This window comes from Podarcis bocagei (genome assembly GCF_964188305.1).
Source record: "Podarcis bocagei genome assembly, chromosome: 7".
NCBI lineage: Eukaryota > Metazoa > Chordata > Lepidosauria > Squamata > Lacertidae > Podarcis > Podarcis bocagei.
Window position 1 is genome coordinate 34,753,659 of NC_138132.1, and position 16,111 is coordinate 34,769,769.

Here is a 16,111-nt window from a genome sequence, read left to right on the forward strand (position 1 = left end):
TATTCTCAGTAATGAGAATAGGGATATATGCATAACAGAAGCCCCAGAGCCTTTCAAAACTGAGCATATTGCATGGTGCAAACAATAAATAAAGGAGGAGAGGATAATCTAACAAGCTTTTGTTAGGTGCTAAGCAGTAGCAGCCAGTAGTGGGGTGCCTCCTGACATCAGCATCACTGCAGCTTACCTGGAGGCAGCCAGGGCAAGATAGGGTAGTGGGGAATTTGGGGCTGTGCAGACGCAACAGCAGGAGCATGCGGCTGGCTCTGCCAGTGTACCTGTGCAGCACCAACCTCACTGCCATGGTGCCTTGCCCGGTCCCAGGTAAACTGCAGCAACAGGGTGGTTGGGAGGGTGGTTCTGCCCCACCATGCTGGCTGCTGGTAGTGATAAGATAGAATCAGAAACAGCACCGTGCTTACCTTCATCAGGTGCTTATTCACCCATTTGGTGAAAGTCTTTTTCTGGACCCGATCCCGTTCATCTGTTAAAAAGAGCAGAAAGAGAGAGAGAGAGAGAGAGGCCTAAGTTAGCAAATCAGTCACTTGGAAAAACAAAGAGCATTTCGTGTTGCAGGTGACAAGCAGCAGCATCACAAGCTTTTCTCGGAGCTGCTGCATGCCCTCAAGGGCACTTAGGGAGAGGCCAAACTATGCACACACAGACACAGGTTGCTTTCTCGAACGAGGGTCTCAGCCTGTACCTTTTGCTGCCTTTCCTGAGCGCAGAGGTTTTATAAACGACATAAACCAAGTGCATTTATCGGTTGTAAGAAGCTACCCTTCTAGAGCCTAAAACAATGCAGGCAATTAGCGGCTTATTCTTTCACTGTATTTTGGTTCATTGGATTTTAGGGATTTAACATTTATTTTAGGCCCTCAAAGCTCAACCCAAGGACACCTGAAGCTTTTTTTAAAAAAGAAAATAATCCAAGCACCCCAGACTATAGATACATCTCAAATGAAAACACACAGAGTGTGGGGGGTGAGGGCTCTGCTCTTAGCACCCTTCCCACCTTGGAGCAGATGCCCACCAGTTCTGTGCTACAAGCAACTCCCTCCTCCAGCCAACTCCCTCCCTCCCAATGTTTGGGAGATAATCAAAGCCGTTTGAGTCCAAAGTTTTCAATTCAACTTCAGTGTGAAACATAGGGCCATCCTCACAGCCCAGATCAACCCAGAGCACATTGTGCAGTAGGGTGGGGGACACCACCAGAGGACCCTTGCAGAGTAAACAGCTCCAGGCAACTTCAGCAAGGAAGCCAAGCTGCACACCGAATCCAAGGTTTACCAACTCCATCTTCACTAGCAAATTCATGCTATATAAGTATTTCCCTCATCAACACCCCAAACAGACCCTGAAAGGGGACAAAGGCTACATATTAAAAGGTCTGCAATGCTGTCAATAATGAGCAGTGCTTTTTTTGTGAAGCTACTCACAAACATTGATTATGAGACTCCAGACTAATTTAAAATTAATATGAAAGCCCGAAAAATCCAACACACCACACATCTTGGCCTGGTTACTGGAAGTGACACACTCCTTGTTACTCTCTAACAATTCCCTTTCCTGCCTCCCCTTCTTCTCTCTTGCATTGCCCAAGTTCACAGAATGATAGAATTGTAGAGTAGGAAAGCATCCATGACAGATGGCCATCCAACTTCTGCTTAAAAACCTCCAAGGAAGGAGACTCCATCAGCCTTCTGAAACCAGGTGCATTCCAGATGTTTTGGACTACAACTCCCATCAGATCCAGCAAGCACAGCTCAATTATATTGGGGCTGGTGGGAGTTGTAATCCAAAACATCTGGACGGTACCAGGTTGGAGAAGCCTAATTTATACTTTGAGAAGGGACCTTACTATTGTTCTCTGCTTAAGCTGATCTATAAAGATCCATGGGCATTGGTGCCCTGTGCGAATCATCACAACTCTGCATATTCTGGGGAACAAACCCATCACACACTCCCCCACCCACCCCTCTATTTTTTATTTTTTGAGTCCTATCATCTCCAGCACAAATTCACCCAGCCCTGACCTTTGGCCTCTCTGCAATCAAGATCCAGGAGCAAGCACAATTTATTGTGATTCATGCGCACAGGCTGTCATGCTCAAGGACTCTCCTTCTGTGGAGGCCTAGCCAAAACATCAATGGGTCTTTTCCTCAAAGGGCCTTGTATAGATTTTTAAACATCTGCAGATTTAAAAAGCAAGCAAGGAGCAAGGAGCCCCTACCCCTATCCCCGGGGGCAACCCCATTCTAATCACTCTCCAGGGATGGGCTATTTATTACTGACATTCGCATGTTGAGTAGCCACAGCCACTTCAACAAAGAGCACCATGAGGGTCAGCCAACCTTGAGAGCTGCTCTCAGGTCAAACAAAGGTGAGCCACCCATGTTCTACAAAACGCTTCCCAAAATATATTTGCTATTACAAGAAAATCACCATGAAACATTGTGGAAACACAGAGCCAAGGTGCCTCCAGTTCCTCCCATCATAACTGCAAGACTCATTTCATTTTCAGGGGGCTGCACTGGTAAGATTAAAGGTAAAGGTAAAGGGGAGTTAAGTCCAGTCATGAACGACTCTGGGGTTGCGGCGCTCATCTCGCTTTACAGGCCGAGGGAGCCGGCCTTTGTCCGCTCCGCAGACAGTTTTTCCGGGTCATGTGGCCAGCATGACTAAGCCGCTTCTGGCACAATGGAACATCAACACCAGAGCAGCGAAAGGAAATGCCATTTACCTTCCTACCGGAGCGGTACCTATTTATCTACTTGCACTTTTTGGTGTGCTTTCAAACTGCTAGGTTGGCAGGAGCTGGGACTGAGCAACAGGAGCTCACCCCGTCGTGGGGATTCGAACCACCAACCTTTTGATCGGCAACCCCAAGGCTCAATGGTTTAGACCACAGCGGTGGTCTCCCCAAATCTTATTGGCACCTGATGGTTCCCAAATGCCTCTCTGTCCACTCAGCTGCACTGCTATTGGGTGGCTGAGAAAGGACACCAGTCCAGAATACGCACCCCCAGCAGGTTACTTGGAGAATACCCTGAAATCTCTACCCATTGGTACTATATTCTCATTTGGGCAAAAATCAGCATATTTGAATAATCAGCTGTGAACGGGTTACTTGCACTGACATTTTCTTGGGAATTCAGAAACATTTCTATTTTCTTAGGGTTACCTGCAGAACAACACCCAGAATCCTGCCTCACAATGCTTCCGTCTTGGCTTATTAATGCCTTCTGCACTCTGGTCAGTGACGGCCTTTGAAAGCAGCTCGCCTGCAAGCAAGTGCTCATCAGATGGTGTGGACTACAACTCCCATCAGCACCAGCCAGCATAGCTGTGCTGTTGGGAGCAAGTGTCAGGGGCAGGTTAGCAATAAACCATTCAGTGTCAGTGAAGTTAATTTTTTATTCAAGGAAATGAGGTCAACTCAGGAGGCCAGGCCTAGTGAGCACAGCAAATCATCCTGGTAGATCTTGCCTAAGTCTCCTTCCCACCCATCAGTTCCTTCCCAAGCAATCTGAGACTCCGTCGCCATGCCTATCTTTGCTCCTCCATCTTCATACCTCTTGTGGTTCTGGGAGACTGGGAAGAGGGGAGCTGGTTGCAGCAGGAAAGGGAGACCCCCTGGCTTCTTCACTAGCCTGACTCCTCTCTGCCTTTTGGCCCCCTTTCTCTCAAGCCTTCACTTCTGCCTTTGATTCTGGACTGCTCTGTGCCACAGCCTCTTCCTGCTCACGAAACCCAGTCACCTCTTCAGCTTCCAACACCTCCTCTGCCCAGTCTTCTACCTCTGACTACTCATCGTCCCACCATCAATCCCCAGGTTCAGAACTTTCTTTTTTTTTTTTTATAAAATTTTTATTGGGTTTTCCACTTTTATAAAGACAATACAAACACAAAAATAACACAAACATGTATAGATTCAGCAGATCCTGGTTTCATAACCTTGTTCCCTGACTTCCCCCCACCCCCCCTCGTGCATCCCAATTCCCAAGATTATATCAGCAAGTTGGTATTTCTCCTCTTAACCATCCTATTCATTTTATTACCTTTTCTCTAATAAAAAAATTGATTTTCCTAAGTTGGACCCAAGTTCTCTTCCATCGATTTTTGATTTTATCCTAATTAAAAGTCATATTAACCAAACCTAAAAGTCTTGAGAGTTTTTAAGAATCTCTTCTTCCCTCCCTCCCATCCCCGGTTTTTGTCCCTTCCCTACAAAAGTCCAAAGTCAAGATTCTCAGCCTGGGTTCCTCACGTCCGAGGCTTTCAAATCCCTTTCAGTCCCTCTTCGCCGGTCTTGTTGGTAGTCCTTTATGTCAGTCGTCGAATCTGGAAAAAGGTCTTTCACCATCAAAGCATATTCTCTTCCCACAAGGAGATTTGAAAGCAACTGCTGAAGAATTTCCACAAAGCCTGTATCTTCAAACTCAGAGTCCAAACAGAGGCCCCAAACATATTTCTTTATTCTAAGTTCCTGTATTCCATATTGTCCCAGGGCCTCCTCCTTCTTCCTCTGCGTCTTTCGCAGACTTGTGGTAGATATGTTCCCAAAGTCTCCTTGCTTGTGTTGCACAGATGTCAGCTTTTGGTTGTTACTTCCCAAGGTTACTTTCTCTTTTTCTTGTTTAATCTCTTCCACCTCTGTAGACATTGTTTCCCATTCAGCTGTGGATTCTTTCTCATTCAGATCCTCAATAGAAACAGCAGAGTTGCCTGTTCCCAAGGTCATAGTGATAAGTTGTTTATTCATGGCTAAGCTCTGCTCTTGTAAGATTCCCACCAATTGAAACATCCTTTCGATTTCCACTAGTAACTTTCCATCCACAGCCATTGTATCCATTGTAGTTTCACAGAATTCCCCCTAGGGGGAATCTGGTTACTTATTAGTCTTCTCTCCAAGAGTCCTTTAGCTTGTTGTTATTACTTTGTTTCCAACAATTTTGTCTCAATTATAACTCGTTTTAATCCAGAGGGATCTTAGGTAATGATTTTTCCGCTTTAAACTGCCCGTTTGGCAGCTTTGACAGCTGTCAAACTCCGCAGCTCTTACACAGGCACAAAGGCAGGACGTTCCCGAGCCCGGGAGGGGGGATTGTTCAAAACATAAAAAGGGTCTCCAAAACTCCACTCTCCAGCACAAGATTTGCTTTAACTAAATCTTGAAAGTTAATGTCCTTTTTAACTCACCCCGCCAAGGGTAGGCTCTCCAGCTTAGCTCTTATGTCGTTGCTTAGATCGTCTGCAAGGGGGGGGGGTGCGGACTTCCTTTTAGCACACACCCCGGTCGTCTCCAATTCAAGGTAAAATTTTTAAAGTCCGAATCCGTCTTACTCACGGGTAATTCTTTCAGTCCAAATTTTCAAGGAAGAAAGTCAGCGCTCACTGGTCATGGCTCGCGGCTTCGCTCCACCGAGGTAGCGATCGACTCTCAGTGCCACGCCACCCCCGTATCCCCTCCGCAGCCTTTAAAAAGGCTCTTCGCGAATCAGGGGGGGCGCTTAAGGCACCCGCCGAGTCTTCAGTCCGCAGGCTTCCGCGCCTGCGGCTTTTAAGGGTCCCCGCGTCGCCGGCGCGGCAAAGACCCGTCCTCAGTGGAGCCGATTCCCTCCGGAGCTCGGAGGGAATCCGCCATTTCCAGATCGCGTCAACCCGGCCCAGGTTCAGAACTTTCTTCCCACCTGGTGCTTCCCACCATTCCCTCTGCATCCAGCCAGTCCATGATACATGCTGGCAGAGGCTGCTGAGAACAGTGCTCAGAATCATCTGGAGGGCAACAGGTAGGGGAAATAAAGGAACATATGCTCTTCACTATTTCACTTAAGTACTCATATAATCAATTTTAAAAAATAAAAAAAAATGATTTTGTATACAATTACAATACGGTTACATACGCTTCAGGTTACAGACTCCGCTAACCCAGAAATAGTGCTTCAGGTTAAGAACTTTGCTTCAGGAAAAGAACAGAAATTGTGCTCCAGCGGCGCGGCGGCAGCAGGAGGCCCCATTAGCTAAAGTGGTGCTTCAGGTTAAGAACAGTTTCAGGTTAAGAACGGACCTCCGGAACAAATTAAGTACTTAACCCAAGGTACCACTGTATGTATCCCCAATATATGTTTACTTTCTTATCACTTAACATAAACAATATGTACATCAGGGATGGTGAACATTGCAGCCCTCCAGATTTTGCTGAACTACAATTCCCATCATCCCTGGACCATTAACCATGCTAATGGGAGTTAGAGTCCAGCCTGCCTCTAGAGGGCCACAGTCTCCCCATCCTTGCAGGAAGCGGTTCCCAAAAAGAACATTCCAAAAAAACCACCCAAGAACAGAAAATACATACCTTTACAGAAGAAAACCATCTCCACGCTACATTAAATTTCCCTTATCACACCATAACTTAGTGTTGCATTTCTATCAACTAACCAATATCTAGTTATGGCTTCAGAAGAGGGAGAAAGTATATCCTCACCAGTCAGCAGAAAAGACTGAGGAGGGAGGGAGGGAGGGAGGACAACAACTGTGTCTACTACATGACTTGGGGGAAAATTTGGTTCAGTTCACATTTTAATGCAAAGCTCCCAAACTTGTACTTCCCAAAACAACAAGTGAACTGAAACATGGCTAAGCTTCGAAATTTGCACTTCTCTGAATTTTGCAATGCGTTTCTCCAACAAAATAACGGTTACAAAAATGTGTGGAAAAGATAGTCCCTTGTTACAAAGCAGCAGCAAAGCCCATTAGAAGTCAAGGCCCAACCCTCTGTTTTAAGTTTTCCTGTGCAAGTCACACTGAGCTTAAGTGAACTAGAGTCACACCATTTCCACCCATTGCACAGGATGCCCCTTTCTGGTGAATTGTGCCCCAGCTATGAATCAGTTCTGTCCCCCCCCCACACCCCTCCTCTATCAGTGGCCAAAATCTCTTGCTCAAGGCAGCTGCCTCCGCTCTTAGCACAGCCCTTTCTGCTCCCCCTTTCCTTTCCCCCAGAAACCTTCCTTTGATGCCCCAAATTCTCTTCCTACAAGGCTGGAATTAAAAAAAGAAAGGGAAAACAGAAAGATGAGCCAGAGGAGAGTGACAGAAGGATCAGGCTTTACTCCTCAGGACACTTTATAGGAAGCAAGTGAAGTAACCATGAGTAACCTCTGAGTAGCCATGCTTAGGATGAGGCTGCCACGCACTCCACTCCCCCCCCCCACCATCAAGGAAGATGTAACAAACGAGGAGGCCGTACTAACCAAAGCAGCACATCTTGCACACGAGGTGGGCGTTCAGCTCCCTCTCCCCTCTGAAGATGTGCCACATGGACCCCTCAGAGCCCAGCGCCATTGGCATCAAGTCCTTGGTTTGCAAGAGAGCTCTTCCAACTCCTGGTTTCCCCTGGAGTCTGTTATCCTCAACGTGGTCTCCTAGCCCCATGCCCTGGCTGCCGGCTTCCTCACCACAGCTCCTCCCACAGCTTCCTCCTTCGTGATCAGCAGCAAAAGAAAGTGCGCACGCGCATGAGCCTCCCTTCAGAACATCTCTGCAAACAGTCCCACACAGAAGGGAGCCTCAGAGGCTTCAAAGAGAAAGGGGTTCACTTTGCAAGAAGGTGCCAACGTCTTCCATAGTTGGGGAGAGACAGAAAAAACCCTCTGAGACACAAGCAAAACAAAAATAATACGGTGGTCCAGCACAAATATTTCAAAATAGCCACATCACCACCAGACCTCAAAGGGGCAGGCAGGCACAGGCCTCAGCTGTGCATGAAGATTCGGCAGCGGCAAGGAGGTTGGTCAATATCCTGCCGCACCCCAGAATGGGTTACACTTCATTCAGTCACTACAATGTCCTTGGTGGAAACTCCCTATTCCCACCATCACCTTTGCACTCAAGAAAGGAGGCGATCAGGTCAAAATAGATGTAAAAAGCATTCAGCAGGTCCACCACTCCTCAAGAGAGAAATGAGACTGAGAAAAAGATTCTCTTCTTCAGGTTGAGCAAGAGAACAAATCCAAGACACACTGGGAAGGACAACTCATGACTACTCAGGGACTTGGAACAGAAGAGGAATTTTCCAGTTCTTCAGCCTTTTCTCTCTAAAAATCCCAACTTCCAGCCAAAACTCCATCACACCAAAGTTGCCACCTCCATGCAGCAAGCAGCATGTGGGAGTCAGAAGGTCCAGCCAGCACCTCTCTCAAGAGAACTCAGCAATGCAGCTCCAGGCTCAGAACAATAGGCTATTCTTCTTTCTCTCCATTCATTGGGGGCCTGCAGCATCCTCACAAATAAAACATCCTCAAGCTGAAGACAGTCCCCAAAATTTCCAGAGCTCAGCTCTGCAAAAGCACTAGCTCAGCAGAAGACTACGCCATTTGAGGAGGGCAATGGTTTGGAGCGTCCACGGCAGAGATAACGGGGGCTAGCTTATCAGTCATCTTCCTTTTCCTCTTCTTCTAAATATAACTCCACTTCAGCCTCTTTGACCCAAGCTGAGTGCTCCCCACTTCCAGCAAGTTAAGCACAAAGCTCCAGCATCACTTAAGCACCCTGGCAGCGGCCAGGCCCAGCAGAAAACATCAGCTTCTGGCTTCCTTCACTGCCACCCAGGAAATAACTCCATGAGTACTCTGTCCGATGCTTTTCCTCCTCCCTTATGAGCCTGTCACCCAGCCTTACTCCTCCTGGGTAGATCTTGGTGTCTAATGAGATTAGCCCTCCCACCCCCAACATACACACACACAAAGAGAGAGAGACACTATCCTATCCACTGAGCTAAGAATAAGTCCCTTGCTCCTTCTCACCAACAACATCAAGGTCTTGCCAGCTTATCTTCAACGGCTTAATCTTTTCCCAGAGAGTCCTTCTGATAAGCAACCTGTTACCACCCGACTGCTCAACTCTCAGCAGCCCCCGCTGCTGCCTCACTGGCTGGCTACCCGCTATCCCACCCTTGCCCACATTCCCCCCTTGCCCATCCAGAAGATAACCAACCAACCGTCTGGCATTCCTGACCAAGGCCAAGAACAGAGGCCACAGCAAAGCTGCTATTGTCAGTGACCTGGGCTGGCCTAACAGACGGAAGGGGGAGCAGGGAGGGAGGCTCAGGGCAGCCGGAGGAGCTCAGCACAAAAAGACGGCAATGGGAAAAAATAACAAACCAAAGGCACTTCTCAAACAGAGCAAAGCACGGACCCAGCTGTGCCCTTTGGAAGATTCTTTACAGCAGCCTTCTACAACCTTGTGCCCACTGGGTGTTTTGGACTGCAACTCCACCTGCCCCAGCCTTCATGGCTACATGGTGATGTGGTGGGCTGATGGGAATTGTAGTCTGAAATGTCTGGAGGACACCAGCTTGAGAAAGGCTGCTGCAAAGCCTCCAGCAATTACAAGATCTGCAGCTGGACACCACAAAGGCTGCCTTATGAAACAGTCAGGTTCAGATCCGATACACAGGATAGGTAACTGGCTTCCAGGTTCTCAATGGGTTCTATAGCAAAGGACTAACCAGAAACATGCACTTGATGAAAGAAAAAGACTGACAGTACATAGGGATGCAGAAAGCTGCCTTGTGCCAATTCACCTGACTGCCAGCAGCTCTCCGTGGTTTCAGGCAGGAATCTTTCCCAGCCCTATAATTGGCAATGCTAAGAAGAATTGAACCTGAAGCCTTTTGTATGCAAAGCAGATGCCCTCTTGCTGAGCTGTGTCTGTCTGTCTGTCCATCCCTAACACACACACACAAAATCACATCCTGCTATTCTGAGCTTAGTTAAACCAGAGCAATGCTCATCAGCTGGTTCTGTAATTTGTTGTTGTTGTTTTGTCGTTTAGTCGTGCCCGACTCTTTGTGACCCCATGGACCAGAGCACGCCAGGCACTCCTGTCTTCCACTGCCTCCCGCAGTTTGGTCAGACTCATGTTTGTAGCTTCAAGAACACTGTCCAACCATCTCGTCCTCTGTCGTCCCCTTCTCCTTGTGCCCTCCATCTTTCCCAACATCAGGGTCTTTTCCAGGGAGTCTTCTCTTCTCATGAGGTGGCCAAAGTATTGGAGCCTCAGCTTCATGACCTGTCCTTCCAGTGAGCACTCAGGGCTGATTTCCTTCAGAATGGATAGGTTTGATCTTCTTGCAGTCCATGGGACTCTCAAGAGTCTCCTCCAGCACCATAATTCAAAAGCATCAATTCTTTGGCGATCAGCCTTCTTTACGGTCCAGCTCTCACTTCCATACATCACTAGGTTCTGTAATTACCAACCACTATTGTAAATTAGGATCACCTTCAACTTCAGTTGTCTTCTAGAAGAGGGTTTCTTTACCCAACCATGATTCAATACACACACACACACCCAAACATTAACAAGGATTTCCACAGTGTTGCAAAGGCCACCCCCACTTTGCTGATGATCTTGGGCCATTCACAAGTCACCATGTCTCTCTGGAAAAACTGTTTCCATCAGAGATTATAACTGTGATCTCTCAAGCAAAGACACTCAGCAAACAATCACTTTCTCATGATCAGGCTTCCTCTCTTGCAACCTGCCTGCCTGTCTGTCTGGCCCAGCCCACGATCCTCTACCTAGTCACTGATTACTCTTTTGGGAACATTTCAAGTGCAACCCTTTTGCCTGAGCTACAGTCTGCTTTACAGGTAGCCAACATGCTGCCATCAAAGTGTTGTTGGACTCAGAACTCCCACTGTCCTTGGCTAGGCTTTATGGGAGCTGAAGTCCAGTATCTGGAGGGCACTATGCTGGCTACCTATGGTCTACCCAGACATGTGCATGAAGTTCCTTGTGCTGGGGGCTGCTTCTTAACTTGCTTCCCATTTCTACCTCCCTGGAGACGCTCCCCAGTCAGGATCCCCCAGCTTCACTGGACTCCTGTGCTTTCAGTCCTCTTCCTTGGGCCATCCGCTGACTTCTGAGTCCGGCACTCATCAAGGGACTTCCCACAAAGAGGCTCAAGGTTGCTTCCCCAAACAGCAGGTGAAGCCAGAGCACGAAGAGAGCAAATGGATCAGACCATCAAGAATATGCACTGAAGCAGAGCAGGGTGGCTTTAGTCCCATCCCAGTTCAAAGCTGGAACAGAATAGACTTTAATGGGTATACAGTGGTACCTCTACTTACAGATGCGATCCATTCCGGGGTGCTGTCTGCACCCCGAAAAGTCTGTAAGTAGAGTGCCGCTCCTGTGCATGTGCGAAGCAGTGAACCCGGAAGTAAACACTTCCGGGTTTGCCATGTTCATAACCAGAAAAAACGCAACGTGAAGCAAACACAACTCGAGGTATGACTGTATAAGCATTCCTTCCTATATCACTGTCTCAATTTCAGTCCCTTTCTGAATTATCCCTAGCATGGAATTTGCCTTTTTCACTGCCTCTGCACATGAAGTTGAATTTCCAGCTCTACAATATCTTCCTTTGCAGAAGCCATGCTGATTCTTCCCCAGCGGCACCTGTTCTTCTTTGCTCTCTAATCCTTTGTGCTAAAAAGAGTTTTTCAAGTGCTGAGTTTTAGGTTTGCATGGTGCTCTGGGATATTGTGTGGAAACCAGAATGTTAAGGAAGTGTAAGACTGAAAATCCCTATTCATAGAAATGAGGCAGAAACGTACACAAGGCCCCAGAGACATAGCCACATAGTGCTGTCATTGTGGCATAAATCAGAATGCTCTTCTACCAATGAACACTGGTGACATACAGAGGGGCTAAGTCATGGGCATCACCTGAGTCAACTGACAACTCATTTAGTTTCCTCAAAGAACTACAATTCCCAGAGCTCTTTGACAGTTAAAGGAAGTACTGAAACTTTCTTATGTGCAACAAAGAGTCTCGTAAGTCTAACCCTCTGGAAGCTTCTCTTATGTGTGTCCAGCAGAGTCTTCTGCATATTCCATGACATCACCAACCCAGCAGTGCTTCTGGGCTGTTCCTGACCTCTTGCCATCAAGCAGAAAAAGAGGACTGCTGCTTTGAACAAGGTCAGGTGGAAGAACAAACACATATACACAGAAAGAGAGAGAGAGAGAGAGTACATTTTGGTCCTCAAATAACAGTACCTTCCTGCCTCCTGCTCTTCGTCCAATACAAGATCCCAGCAACTCCAAGAACGTGACTCAAGACGAACACAGTGGGTGGCAGGAAAGTGCCATTCAAAAGGGGCATTTGCCTCCTGGTTCCCCTGCCGTTATCACAGATCCCGAGTTTTAAATTCCTCTCTTGAGGCCGCAAGCGCCCAGACACAGCATCACACGGAACAGGGCGGGCGAGAACAGCAAAGGCACAGAGTTCAGAGGAGAGAAAGAGAGCAAGAGCGAGAGAGGAGAGAGAGCTGTCTCTGGAAGGAGGGGGGGTTCTCTTCTTCTCTCATCAACCCATAGGGTGGGGGAGAAACAGACTGCCCTCTGTTGCTTCCAAAATAAAAATGCCCGACGGAGCAAGGGGACTCCGGACAGAGAAAGTGAGCAAATGAGCGTCCGGGTGACTCAAACATCTTTCCTTGGCATCCACCAACGTGATGAAATGAACCAACTTCAGCCTCTCTCTCCCCCCCCCCTTCAAGAGAGAGAGCGTCATGCTCTTAAATTTCCATTCCTAAGCCCATTGGAATGCCCACTCTCCAAGCAGGCTTGTTTGGAAGAGAACAGGGAAGGCACTGCTTGAGGAGCCAGGACAGACAAGGCAGAGCAGGGTTTCTGCTGGCTCAGGACAGGCTGCCTAAAGAGCAGCCTCCCATACAGCCCTTCTGGATGACAGGAGGCGGAAAAGAGAGACCAGTTGGCTCAGTGCTTTTTTAGTTCATTGAATTGCAAACCTCAGTAGGTGCTGGCTGGGGCTGATGGGAGTTGAGTCCAAAACAGCTGGAGGGCAAGAGGGCTGGGCTATGCAGATGAGGGGGTGTGGCTATGCAGATGAGAAAAGCCTTGGTTCTCAATGGCCCCTGGAGCTGAGAACAAGGACAGACCCCATCACAATGATGTCCTTTTCACTTTCTCCCATAACTGAATGAGTACCATTTACTCCTAGGGGGAAAAGTGAAGCCCTGAGCTTTGGGAGTTTGCTTCTTATGCTCTTGATGTCTATGGGGAGAGTGTACCAAAGCTGAGGTGCCACTTTCAAAAAAGGTTGTTTCTGCCGTCACCATCCCCCACCCACCTCACATCAGATGGACTGGAAAAGTCCCTCCAAAGTAATCCAGGGGGTTGGGCTGTACTATGTGGGCGCAGGCAGCCCCAAGGTTACCATGGCAGTGTATGTGTACATGCCATGCACAGCTATGTGCAGAGATAGTGATGTGCTGCACACACAGGTGCCCTTGTGAGATATAAGCCATTCCTTCACTCACACAACTCCACACATGCCCATTTGCCCACAGGCATTTTGCTAAACAAAATAATAAAGAATTGTAGATTGTATGACCTTCGGGGAATTTTAATTATGTGCAGAGCATTGTTACTATTACTATTACTATTATTATACACTGATGGCACTATACAAATGATATTAATAATAATATTATCCTGGTTTCAATGCTTAGGCCCAATATAGGCAGGCAAGTGGCACCCACAGGTTAAGAAATCCTGATCTTTCCTATTCAGAAATGCAAAGCCGTAGAGCAGTCAATGTCTTCCAAGGACGGAGGGGAAACATTGCCACTTTTGTTCACAGTGGCTACATTTGGGGCCACTGGGCAGGCTCACCATGCCAGGGAAAAGACAGTGAGCGATTGTTCCCAACTGGCTCCGTTTAGAGACAACCTGACACTGTGCATCCCATTTCTTGTTTTTTTCTTTTCAAAAGGAGGTTTTCACTGATATGTAAAAAAGCAAAAACTCTGAAATCGCTACATAAAAGCCAAGTGTAGTATTTAAACAAGCACAATATTTTCACACCCACACCCCATGCCAGGATACTTTAAGAAAGCCTTCCCCAAATGAGTGCCCTCCACTGCCATCCCCACTGGGGCTGAGGGGAGTTGCTGTCCAGGCTGTTATTTCTTCCACAAGTACACCCCAAATGTCTACTTTCCCAGGCTTGCTGGATTCTTTGCTTTTAATTTAGGCTGATTCTAATCTGGGTCTCAGGTCAAAATAAGATAAGAGGAAATCCAGTCATCTCCACTGTCTGTGGTTTAAGACATTTCAGAGCCTGGGAGATAAGATATCCAAAGGGTCACCTACAGACGGGAAAATTTATCTGTTTCAGTTCCTTATATTTCCATTATTAAAGTCAGTTCTCCAAACTTCCACGTTAGTTTGTGGACTTATTAAAATAATAATGTCACTCTATCCTCTGCAGTGTAAATATTCGCCCAGAGAATTAACAGATGGGAGTTGTGGCTTGAAGAGACCAGTGGGAGGATGAAGAAAATAGCACATATTTCAAAGCATGTGTGGAAAAGTTTGGGGGAACCCCCACTCCAAAGTGCCAGGACACCGTGCTGGAAGGATTTTTCTCCACCTACCCTTTGTGAAGAAAAACCAGAAATAAACTTGATTGTGCAGTTTGCTTCCTCGGCTACTGTGCCCGTTCTGCTGCTTTTTCATATGAAATTGTTAAAAATACAGTAAGCCTCTCTTGTGAATTGAGCAACTGAAACAGCCTCAACCATCACAACAGTCCAAATGAAACACACAGAGAGAGGGAAGAGCCACCAGAAGCCACCCAGGAGCAGAAGGACAAGGCGCTCTCTGCACACGTCCTGTTTGAGAGAATATTGTATGCAAACAACCACAGGCTACTGCTGGCAGGGACGCGGACTTATAAAAAATATTGGGGGGGCCCGGGAAAGCTCATGAATAATAAATAAGCTCATGAATATGCAAATAAAGTGGCGCCGCCTCCTCGTGAGCAAATAGGGGAGAGCGTGCTGCGCCTATTAATCAGCTCCGGAGCGGAAATTGGGTGGAGCTTTTGCTCGGGAGGGAGGGCAGGAGGCATGCAGCCCGACCCTGTGCATTTTGGGCTGGGGGAGGGGCGGCGATGGCGCTCTGCTGGAGGGGCGCCGGAGATTATTGGGGGGGCAGAGCCCCCCCAAACGAATTTTTGAGGGGGCTCGGGCCCCCTCAAGCCCCATGGAGTCGGCGCCTATGACTGCTGGGCAAGGAGAGAGAAGAAGGGAGGCAGGAGGTTAAAAGGGGATGGGTTCCAACAAGGACAGGGTGCAAGCTCAGCCAAATGATCCTCAGAGGAAAAATTCAGTTCAAAATTGTCTAGAGGAGCAAAAGCTCTCCCTCCCACTACATGCCCACAGCACTGCCAGAAGTTTGAGTCAGGGGCAGGCCAGCAATAAAACACCCTGTGTCAGTGAAGTTAACTCTTCATTCAAAAGAACACAAAACAGTGCAGGCCTAGTGATCACAGCAACCCTTCCCAGTAGATCTTGCCCCAATGAAGCAGTTGTGAGGAATGAAGGTTCCCACCTTCCCACAGCTCTCCAAGGTGCCTCCCCTGGTTCCTTTTCCCAGCAGCCTAAGGCTCCATTGTCTTGTCTCGCTTTGCTCCTCCCTCTTCATACCTCTTCTGGTCCTGGGAGACAAGGACAGAGGGGAGCTGGTTGCAGCAGGATGGAGAGACTCCATGGCGTCTTCAGCAGCCTTACTCATCTCTATCTCCTGTCCTCCCTCCTCTCCTGCCTTTGATTCTGGACTGCTCTCTGCCACAGCCTCTTCCTGCTCACTAAACCCTGTTACCGCTTCAGCCTCCAACACCACCAAGCAAGGAAAGCGTCATTTTCTGCCAGTTCCCTGTGAAACACCCTAGTGTAGCCTCCATCCCCTCCTGCTACCCTGCAACCTGGTCCCTTCCATATATTTTGGACTATAACTCCCATCAACCCTGATCGTTGGCTGTGCTGGCTGGGGCTGATGAAAGCTGTAGTCCAAAATGTCTGGGAAGACGCCATGTTGGGGAAGGCCGGCCTATTTATAGTCTCTGTGTACAGCATATTCTGTAAAAGGCAAGGAAGGGACAAAAGAAATCAACTGGTTAAAAAAATAGGCTTGTGCTTTCAGAGAGAGAGAGATTTCCAGTCTCATGCCCCAAAGGTGGGCTGTGCTTGACTACAGATGCTGAAATTGTGGCGGGTGGTGACTCTTGTCTA

General features: G+C 47.8%; 1 protein-coding gene across 1 annotated transcript in view; it reads right to left on the reverse strand.

Annotated features, from left to right (window-relative positions):
* LOC308591544 (microtubule-actin cross-linking factor 1-like) overlaps positions 1 to 16,111 on the reverse strand; it is a gene marked incomplete at its 3' end in the record, with an annotated part of 103,847 nt that overhangs the window by 877 nt on the left and 86,859 nt on the right. Inside the window, exon 3 of the mRNA XM_081202311.1 lies at positions 414 to 484. Within this exon, the coding sequence (XP_081058437.1) occupies positions 414 to 484 (71 nt within the window). The remainder of the gene's footprint in view (positions 1 to 413; positions 485 to 16,111) is intronic.